Source organism: Syngnathus typhle, linkage group LG14 (assembly GCF_033458585.1).
Source record: "Syngnathus typhle isolate RoL2023-S1 ecotype Sweden linkage group LG14, RoL_Styp_1.0, whole genome shotgun sequence".
Taxonomy (NCBI): Eukaryota; Metazoa; Chordata; class Actinopteri; order Syngnathiformes; family Syngnathidae; genus Syngnathus; species Syngnathus typhle.
The window spans coordinates 8622839-8633512 of NC_083751.1; the positions used below are offsets into that span (position 1 = coordinate 8622839).

The following is a 10674-nucleotide window of genomic DNA, read 5'->3' on the forward strand; positions in this document are numbered from 1 at the left end:
GTGGGGACTAAGCGGTTCAGAAAATGGATGGATGGATGGATGGATGGATGGATGGATGGATGGATGGATGGATGGATGGATGGATGGATGGATGGATGGATGGATGGATGGATGGATGGATGGATGGATGGATTGCCTCATTCCACAGGAATATAGCTACTGTTTTTTTAGATGGTTTCAAATCAGACAGGTGAAAGGCCAGTTGGTCACGATTGTGGGTTACCATGACCTGAATGATTTAATCTACACAGAGACACTGCAGTGATTTTTAAAAATCATGATTTTAAAAAAATCTTTAGTTCTCCCCGTAACCTCAACCAAATGCATCATTGTTTTTGCTGTTCCAGGAATTAACCTAATGAGAAAAGACATCCCAGCAGGATTTAATAAATGGCCAAATGGGAATAAATGCATATTTTTTCCAAATACCCTAATTAATTGAAACAAAAGCTCATTAGAGCAATCAATAGACAGACAGATGGACGGACAGACAAATGCTGTGTCTCATCCTGCCAAGAAGTTGTAGCTTTTACTTGTGCTTGCACAAAGAATATAGGTGTGACTATTCGACAATGGCGCTCCGGATTGGACGTTTTTGGCTGCGTGCGTCCGCATGGAAACGCGACCAGCGCTCCACAAATAAAACAAGACGAGAGCTTTGCTAGCAAGACGGGATTTATTCCAGACACCTTGCTTTACGACGGTGGATTGATGCACTCTGCCAGGTCAGGACTCGGTAACAATTCGACAAGATATTAAGCGTGCAGCATAGAAATGAACGGCATGAGTGTGTCCGCTGCGTATGTGTCTGTGGGGAGACTGCATGGGCGGTGCCTGCCCGTTACACACCATACAGTACAAGTATCAACATATTGTGCACACTATGCATGCAGGCTAAAGAAAGACCCTTGAGCACCATAAAATCGCGTATAATGTCGGAATGAGTAACCGCTTACATATCACCAAAGATGCTTATGATGAACTTGATGAAGCAGTGAATTGCAATTATTGCGTCTTAGATAATAACCATCCTGGTGTTGCAGCAAACGGAACTTGCTGTGGTCGCTCAAGTGAAAAAACGATGTTACCTGTGTTTGGGAGTTACCGGTAATTCAAAGGGTCATTAATTGTAAATAATGAAATAATGGATGGATGGATGGATCGATTACTTATCGTCACAACTGTTGCTGCAAAACTCATTGCTTCTATGTAATGTTTTATACCACAGGTGTCAAACACAAGGCCTGGGGGCCAGATACGGCCCGCCACATCAATTTATGTGGCCCGCGAAGACAAATTGTGCATCAAATCCGTGTGTCATTACTACAATTGCAAATTGTCTTCACTTTCAAAAAAAAAAGAAAAAAAAAAAATTTTTTTAACATTTGACCAGTTTTTACTCGTCTGATTTGAAAACGAGTTGCCAGTCTGTTTTGTAGCTTATACTGTATATAATATGAGGTGCTCATACATTTATTTGGGTTGACAGTCATAATGGCCCTCCGAAAGAAACTGACTACAATACGGCCCGCAAAAACAATGAGGTTGACACCCCTGTTTTATAAAGATAATAACTATAATAAATAAATTATTACTATAATAAAGATAGTAATGGTCAGGGCAGGGTTCGGCAAGCCAAAATGTTCAAAGAGCCACATTGGCCCAAAAAATATAAAATAAACATACCTGTCTGGAGCTGCAAAAATCTAAAAGCCTTTTATAATGCAACATAGACTGTCAATACATAAGTTGTATGCCTACTATTAAAATAATAATAAAAATAATAATGGTATCAATTTGATCCTTTCTTCTTGCGGACCATTAGAGTTCACGTACCTGCATAGCAGAGCTGTCCGATATCGCTCACGTCACACGACTCATCCATCACAGGCAATTGAGAAAAAGCTAGAGCTGAATTGATGTCCTTGATTTGCTGATCGGTGATATTGTTTGTGAGGAGAGGCACGTCTTTAATTTTCTGAATGATCTCGGTTTTGTTTTTTAAGTCCCAAAATACGCACCGGGCTGCAACAAAACTTGCATCAGTAGAGTTTGAAACAGTTTTTTCGATCCTCAAATTTCTCCACCAGCACTGCAATTGCACGTTTCCTCTCAGTTGCAACTGGGTGATCGGCAGCAAATTTAGCATGCTTTCGCTGAAAATGTCGCTCCAAATTCTTCTTCTTGTTATTTGACAACTTCTCATTGCAAATCAATCTATCTCCAAATGCATCTGTATTGAAGTGGCCTATAAGCTGCCACCTGAAGTGGGTCACCATGACAGCAGAGGAGAAAATCAACATCAAGGAAGCAGAAGTGGTGAAGCTCGTCCTCGACTTCCTCAGCTCTAGGAAGCTTCACATCAGCATGTTGGCGTTGGAGAAGGAGAGCAGCGTCATCAACGGTCTCTACTCCGATGATATGCTCTTCCTCAGGTAGGCTATGACAGCATCACAGACCACATTATAACTTTCAAGAAAAATAATGCATTTGCTCTTCGTTGATAGGCAACTCATTCTGGATGGTCAATGGGAGGAGGTGATGCAATTTATTCAGCCTTTAGAAGGGTTGGACAAATTTGACAAGAAAAGGTGAAATAAATTCTCTAATTAATTAAAATTAATAATATAAAATGTTTTTGTCACAGGATAATATGAAGGCAAACAATATACGCTATGTTCAAAGCAAAAGAAAATATGTGGTTCTATACAAACAGAAATAAAATTATAACCACCTTTCCGTGATTTACTTCAGTGTTGAAATGTGTATTTATTTTTCAGGTTCCGCTATATCATTCTGAAGCAGAAGTTTCTTGAGGCTTTGTGTGTGAATAATGCCATGTCTGCCATTGAAGATCCTCAAAATGTACGTAGTACTTCACATAACAAAGGTTCTTTAACATTCTCACCATTGCTAAGAAAAAAAAAATTGTCCAACTCAACAGCATTGTGCTCCACTAGTTCAAATGTGTTCAAATTATTATGTTGACAGTCACATGTCCAATGTTATGAATCTTCTGTCACATGCAGCTGGAGCTTACCATGCAGGATGCTGTCAGGTGCCTGCACAACCTCGAGGAGTTCTGCCCATCGAAGGACGACTACGGCAAACTCTGCCTCCTCCTCACGCTGCCTCGACTCACCCACCATGCTGAGTTCAGGGACTGGAACCCGAGTACAGCACGCGTCCACTGCTTCGAGGAAGCCTGCGTGATGGTCGCTGAGTTTATTCCAGCTGACAGGAAATTGAGCGAGGCGGGCTTCCGAGCGAGTGGGAACCGTCTCTTCCATCTGCTCATCAAAGGAATCCTTTATGAGTGCTGCGTTGAATTCTGCCAGGTGAGGTGACGCTTTTGCAGCTGTGACATCTTTTAGTGGCTGAGTGTCTGTTGCTTATTTTATTTTCAATACCGTCTTGAAACCATGACTTATTCTGTTGTATGAATAGCAATAGCTTTTTCAGTCGAATGGAAGAGCAGTTAATTTTTCTGCATTGATATATGAACTAAAATGTGCATTGTTTGTAATGAATAAATTAACTCAAATGTCTCAACGCCTTAATAATTTTCTCTCATTTGTATGACCTAATCCAATTTAACGACACTTTTAACTTGCAGAGCAAAGCCACTGGAGAGGCAATAACTGAGGGCGAGGTATTACTCGGTGTAGACTTGCTGTGCGGAAATGGTTGTGACGAAGTGGATCTATCGCTGCTGTCCTGGCTTCAGAACCTTTCTCCTGGAGCGTTTTCATGCGCCTTCCAACAGAAGACACTCAGCATCCATGTCGACCGCCTGGTCAAGCCCAGCAAGGCCGGTCATGCCGACCTCCTCACCCCTCTGATCAACCGCCTGTCCCCCTGCCCGGCCTCACCTTTCCGCCAAAGGCCGCACTCAGCCGACACGTACATGTCCAGGTCCCTGAACCCGGCTCTGGACGGACTGTCCCACGGCTTGGCTGCCCAGGGCAAGAGAGGAATGGAGGGTAACATGAAATCAGCTCTCAGTCGAAGCCTGGTGGAGAGTAATGTTCATCAACTGGATCATTCCCCTGAGAAGTAAAAATCTGCTTCTTGACTTGAAATACAAAAAACACATCAATATTGAACCTAAACTGACATTAACTGGTCCGTGGCTTTTTTGTTTTTTTGTTTCTTGACTGTAGAAGGTATCCACAAGGTTTGGAAGGTCCTAAGACAACTCGCACTCCTCTGACTCCTGGTAGAGATGGTGGAACAGCATGCACGGAAACAGTTGAGGTAACAACAAGAGCAAATGATAACAAGCAATGAGCTCTAAAACGATGCAACGTTCTGGACAATGAATTTGAATCTCTATATAATCTCGTCCCTTGACAATATAAAGCTGGTCAAGTGCTAGTGAACAAAGAGTCAGAAAGGTTGCAGCAATGGTGTCACAAAGGCTATGTCGTAGCCTAGTAATGGAAAAATGAAGCTTCAAAATTGCTTCATGAACCAGTTGTTGTATTTTATGACTCCTGGATGACACTGTTGGCCATTAGTGAACTGAGAGTCATCTAGGGGAGTCAAAAAATGGAACAAATGGTTCATGAAGCTTCATTTTCCAATCACTACCGTGACAACAATTGTGGCAGTGCAACTTGTAGCTACTTCACTATAACAACATGTCATGGATATTTTTTGCCTTGTTAATACTCACAAAACTCGCAGATCAGATCAAGGAAAACCACAAAAAAATGGGGTAAATTTTGGCATTTTTATTAATTATTTTAGGAAGGATTTAGCAAATGTTGTTGGTGATAACTCTACACAATTGCCTTCTAGTTTGGTGGTGTGTATGTGTTATAAAGGAAGTATCGTAGGTATAGTAAATAGTTTAAGCGCTCACCTTTTGGTTGCTCAGGCTGGATTGCTTCAATGAATCAAGACTGAAAAAGCAAATAAAGGTTGTCTGAGGCAATGTCTTGTCATGGGAATTATTGCAAAGAGTAACAAGCGAAAAAGAGATTTAGAATAGATTCCCCCTGAACCCGTGAACCACCTCATCTCCATAATGCCGCTGCTCATAAATCCCTCCTAACTGCCCTGCCTCAACTGTCCAAAGACACTTGTGACCCGGTGCCACTGCCGCATGAAAGTGGTGGAGGTCATGGGAAAAGGCGTCAGATAATCTGGTTTGATTTGCTGTCGTACCCGAGATGGCCCAGTGACTCCATCATCACTCATCTTTATGCATCCTAGGTTTCAGCTAATAGAGTAACGTGTTCATATTGGATGTGGTGCGTGTGTGTGCGTGAAAAGTTGTTGAAGGGACAATAGTGTAGACTCAATATGATGAGGGCCCTGAAAACTTTTTTTATGGAATGGATGATGTGGTAGAAAGCCTTGAGAGGAAGACTTGGCAGTAGAGCTCTTAGGAGAGTTGGTCTATTACAGAGTAAATTGATGATCTTCCGTATGTGTTTGTGTCTATTATAGATTGGCACATTTGCATCCATCCAAAGTTATCCAGAAAAACCAAGCGAGCGGAAATTTCAAAATGGCAATCAAACAGCAACACCGCTTTAAAAGGTCATTTACAGACAAATTATTTCTCACCATGCCTTGGTTTGTTTGTCAGCAACCTGACTCCACAGAGCACATGCAGGAGTACTACAGGCAGCGTCTGCGTGTGCAGCAACATCTGGAACAGAAGCAACAGCAAAGACAGCTTTACCAGCAGATGCTGCTTGAGGGGGGTGTAAAACCATTCGACGGAGCCCAAAACAACCTCACTGAGACCTTCCTCACGCGGTAAGAGATAATATATTTTTGCAAAGTGCAATCATGAATAGAAAGCAGAAAATTAAAAAAAAATACTCAAAAATAAACAACCAGTGAGCGTTGCCAAAAATGTGTTTATGCTGCCCTCTAGTGGCAATACTTTGCTGCTTGGAATGGTATTCATTTAGCACTACACAAATTTTATGAACTATTTTGAGCAATTTTAGAGTCACCATTACTTGTAAAATATAATAACTTTTTATTATTATTTTATTTATTATTATTAATTATTTGTCAACCATACAAGTGAATTAATTGATTATATTCAACGTGATGCTGTTGATCATAAGAATGACTCACAAACGCTATCCAAGCAACAACTTTTTGGTGTATATTGTTAATTAATTTTTGAGACAACTGTTTCTTTCTATCAATAATGTTGGATTATTTTGAAGCATGTGTTACATGGTTGGAAGGTCTTACAGTGTTTTCTGTTCAGATCAATTCAGAAACTGGAGGAGATGAATGTTGGCATTGACCACCATGGAGCTGAGGCGACCCCTCTTGGCCAGCAGTGTAATGGCGTGGTACATGAGGGCAGCACATCCAAAATCCAAGACCCGGGGGTGGTACAAAAGGCAAAGCCTGGTAGTGTATGCAACACCCCCTCACAAGGGCCTTTGAGCCAATGGCTGCAACACGCCAGTGAGCCCCCACTTCCTGCAAGGTAATAAATGGTGGTTTTGTTCCAGGATAAATTCATGTGATTTTAGTTCTAATATGGGGCGATGTGTGTGTAGGACTGTATTCATTATTCATTCATTCCTTCTGAGCACTAAGAGAAAATTAGTCTGCAAATTTAATAACAGGCATTTTTGTGTAATTGTATTTGTGCATTGTGACTGCAGTGCAGCTGAAAGCATTAGAGCCCCATTGCAAGATGATTCCAGCAGCCATGTGACACGTTGCACAACCCAGCAGGTACCACCACCACCAACAATTAAAAATTGTTCCGGAAAAATAAATGATTTTTTTCTGGACTCTCTTTATAGCCAGGAAAGGCCAAAACCCAATTTTTCAAAGTGAGCCAGCTTGAAGACACGCAGGCGGTACGATCTGTGGCCTTCCATCCTTCTGGATTGTTTTATGCTGTTGGTTCCAACTCGAAAACTCTCCGAGTTTGCGCCTACCCTGGAACCCTAACAACCAGGTCTGGATTGTAATAAAGCAACATATATTGTTATACTTGTTGTTATTACTGAAAGAATGGGTACATATATCAATTAATAACTTCTTCCTATGCTGTTTTCTTCTCTGCATGTTCAGCACTCCGGATGTCATCGAGCAGCCGGTGGTGCGCTTCAGAAGGAATAAACACCACAAAGGTTCCATCTACTGTGTCGCATGGAGCTGCTGTGGACAGCTGTTGGCCACCGGCTCCAATGACAAATATGTCAAAGTTCTGCCTTTCAATGCTGACAGCTGCAATGCGACAGGTCCATAAATATGAGTTTACAGGAACCATAAACTAGTCGATAAACATTCAAGCAAGATGAAGACTTTACTGAGGTGGTTTTATGACAACATTCAGGTCCTGATCTGGAATTCAGCATGCATGACGGAACCATCAGGGACTTGGCCTTCATGGAGGGTCCTGAGAGTGGAGGGTCCATCTTGATTAGTGCTGGAGCCGGAGACTGCAACATCTACACCACTGACTGCCAGAGAGGACAAGGCCTTCACGCTTTGAGTGGACACACTGGTATCTGACCTTGAAACATTTTGCTCGGGCTCTTAGTTAAGTACATTTCAATAGGCAACATTTTCACCAGTACATACCGTATTGGCCCGAATATAAGACACGTTTTTTTTCATTGAAATAAAACTTAAAAAGGGGGGTCGTCTTACATTCGGGGTCTAGACAAAGGCTTTTTTCAAACTTGAGTCTTGAAAAAGAGGGGGTCGTCTTATAATTGGGTTCGTCTTGTATTCGGGCCAATACGGTAATGTATTTATGGTGTCACCTGTGCTTTTGAACAGGCCACATTTTGACTCTATTCACATGGGGAGGATGGATGATCACTTCTGGATCCCAGGACAAGACAGTCCGGTTCTGGGACCTGCGGGTTCCAAGTTGTGTGCGTGTTGTGGGTACCACCCTGCATGGCTCAGGTAAGTCGACTGCATTCATTCAAGGAAATATGAAACTATGGCCACCGTGCATCTGACTGTGTGGTGTACATTCCAATATTTTCTGATGGCTTTATTACATGGATGTCAAATTGGCCCGGGGGCCAGATATGACCCGCCACATATTATGTGGCCCGTCAAGACAAATTATGCATCGAGTCCGTGTGTCAATACTAAAATTACAAATTGCCTAAACTTTAAAAATATATATATTGCTAGCAATTATTATTACCATTCATCTTTTTAAAAATATTTGAAGTTTTTAACTCATCTCTGATTTTAAAATTTCACATAGGGAGTGCGGTAGTTTCGGTGGCAGTGGATCCGAGCGGCCGCCTGCTCGCCACTGGCCAGGAGGACAGCACCTGCATGCTCTATGACATCAGAGGAGGCCGCATAGTCCAGACCTACCGGCCCCACAGCAGTGATATTCGTTCAGTACGCTTCTCACCCGGAGCCCATCATCTTCTCACTGGTTCCTATGACAACAAAATCATCATCAGTGACCTGCAAGGTAGCAGCAGACGATTATGATGCTGCATCGGCATTGTTATGCTAACTTCAATCTTTTTCCTTGACCGTAGGTGACCTAACTAAAGAACTCCCTCAGACACTGGCAGGAGAACACTGGGACAAGGTGATCCAGTGTCGTTGGCATCCCAAAGACCGAACCTTCCTCTCTTCCTCTGCTGATCGGACCGTTGTACTCTGGGCTCCCAATCCCTGAGAATGTCGGTATATCCTCAGCAAAATCAGCAGCGAGCACGCAGTCGGACATTAACCATTGCATATGTTGGTATTTTTGTGTCAATGCACTAAAATGTCAGTGCAGGCAATGGCCATATGAAGATGTAGAAAGCCTAACTCATATTTATTTTATGCTTGTCACATCACGCTATCGTCAAACTTTGTTTTTTGGTGCAGAAGAAAGGAGACGGCAGCAAATGGAGTTGTATATTATGTTGTTGAGTACGGTGACTTGAAATGGTTTAGTCATGCGCTGTGCTTGTACACACAGAACTAATCAGGCATTTGGATTTTAACTCGTGCTTTAAATCTGGAGATTGTATTTGAATTGAGTTTTGCTAGAAGACCTCCAATAGAAAGCCTATAAGAAAAAAAGAGAAACAATTAGTGCAAAATATTTTATTTTCCCTGTTGGCTTACTAAACTTTATTAATGAAATACAATGGATTGCTACTAATGCACTTAAAAGCTATAGTGAGGAATTTATTACATAGTGTGCCTTTTTAAACACTTTTACCATGTGCTGTATGCACCTTGACACGTATATTTTTGTAGTATTCCTTACTGTGCACATTTTATGTCTGTCTTAGTGTTGGAAGTATGAACTGACTGAATAGTAGGTAACACAATGATCACATTGCACAACATGAATAGAAGCTAGCAATTGACTTGCTGAACACATTAATTTGTCGATGTGTCACATGCATTTGGTTGCATGCAAATCAAATTCATGAATTACACCATTACGACTGTTGATGGACGTGTACTGGTGTGTTTGACAATGACCTGAAGAATAGCACAATTCATCTTTCTCGTAAAATGAGGTGATGTTGAATTAAGAACTATTTGGATGAGTTTAATCCCTCATCAGAAGCTGTGTTCTTTTGAAGCAAAGATGTAAAGTGTGATGCTGAATAATAGTGATGGATGAAAATGAACAATGAAGCTTCAAATTTGCTTTGGGAACCAGGTGTATTTTTTTTCACTCCTCTAGATGGTCAACAACTGGTTTATGAAGCAAATTCTTCCTCAAATATTTTTTTAAAAAGAATGGTAGCCACATATTCTGTGACAACTCAGTTAATCAATTTACCACCATTTATCTCTTTTTATGTTCTTACTGGGGCCTGTTCCTAGTAATGGCTGACATTTATGTATGTACTATGTATGTATGTATGTATGTATGTATGTATGTATGTATGTATGTATGTATGTATGTATGTATGTGTGTATGTGTGTATGTGCGTGTGTGTGTGTGTGTGTGTGTGTGTATGTATGTATGCGTGTGTGCGTGTATGTGTGTATGTATGTGTGTATGTATGTGTGTATCAATGTGTGTGTGCGTGTATTTGTGTGTGTATGTATGTATGTATTTACTTATTTATTTACTTATTTATTCAACTAATTATTTACTTATTTATTTACTTATTTATTTACTTATTTATTTACTTATTTATTTACTTATTTATTTACTTATTTATTTACTTATTTATTTACTTACTTATTTACTTACTTATTAACTTACTATTTATTCATTTATTTGTTTGTGTGTTTGTTTATTCATTCATTTAGTATTTTGCATTCATGCACTTTAAATGAAAAGGTAGTGCACACGAAAATCTGACAAAACTTACTCAACTTTGACACGATGCAGAAAGCTGTTGGTTTGACTTACAGATGTGTCAAAAGGATTGTCAGCTGTTGCTTGGCTTGCACACTGTCTCAGTTGAACCATTCCAACTTCAGCTTACCTTACCTTACATTATAAATCTTTTGTGTTTGTATGTTAAAATATGTTCAATCACCTTGCACTTTTGTACACAGTGTATGTTCCACATATCTCGACATTGTGATGTTGACTCTGTGGCTCACAGTGGGACCTTTTATTGTTCTCTCACCAGCCACAGGGTCATTAGAGTTCAAAAGATTGAAATAAAACAATTTCACTGGTGATAATTAATTGGGTGTTAGATCAACATTTTTCCAAGTCTCCAC

At 40.7% G+C, this 10674-nt stretch overlaps 1 protein-coding gene across 1 annotated transcript; it reads left to right on the plus strand.

Moving 5' to 3' along the window:
• Nucleotides 1–585: 585 nt before the first annotated feature.
• On the plus strand, nt 586–9849 carry LOC133167110 (WD repeat-containing protein 47-like). Its single transcript, XM_061297663.1, has 16 exons — nt 586–725; nt 2245–2435; nt 2508–2591; nt 2781–2865; nt 3030–3338; nt 3617–4056; nt 4164–4257; nt 5600–5772; nt 6242–6469; nt 6651–6723; nt 6795–6952; nt 7069–7238; nt 7334–7504; nt 7783–7914; nt 8228–8446; nt 8517–9849. Exons 2-16 carry the CDS (start codon nt 2278–2280, stop codon nt 8657–8659), a joined length of 2637 nt encoding a protein of 878 aa, XP_061153647.1. The 5' UTR covers nt 586–725; nt 2245–2277; the 3' UTR covers nt 8660–9849.
• The last annotated feature ends 825 nt before the right edge of the window (nt 9850–10674 follow it).

What these genes read in the sequence shown, in the direction of transcription:
- LOC133167110 (XM_061297663.1), top strand. Translation starts at nt 2,278, where the DNA reads ATGACAGCAGAGGAGAAAATCAACATCAAGGAAGCAGAAGTGGTGAAG. An exon ending in ACTGAGACCTTCCTCACGCG is followed by an intron (nt 5,773 to 6,241) that starts GTAAGAGATAAT and finishes TTTTCTGTTCAG; the next exon opens with ATCAATTCAGAAACTGGAGG. An exon ending in GAGCCCCCACTTCCTGCAAG is followed by an intron (nt 6,470 to 6,650) that starts GTAATAAATGGT and finishes TTGTGACTGCAG; the next exon opens with TGCAGCTGAAAGCATTAGAG.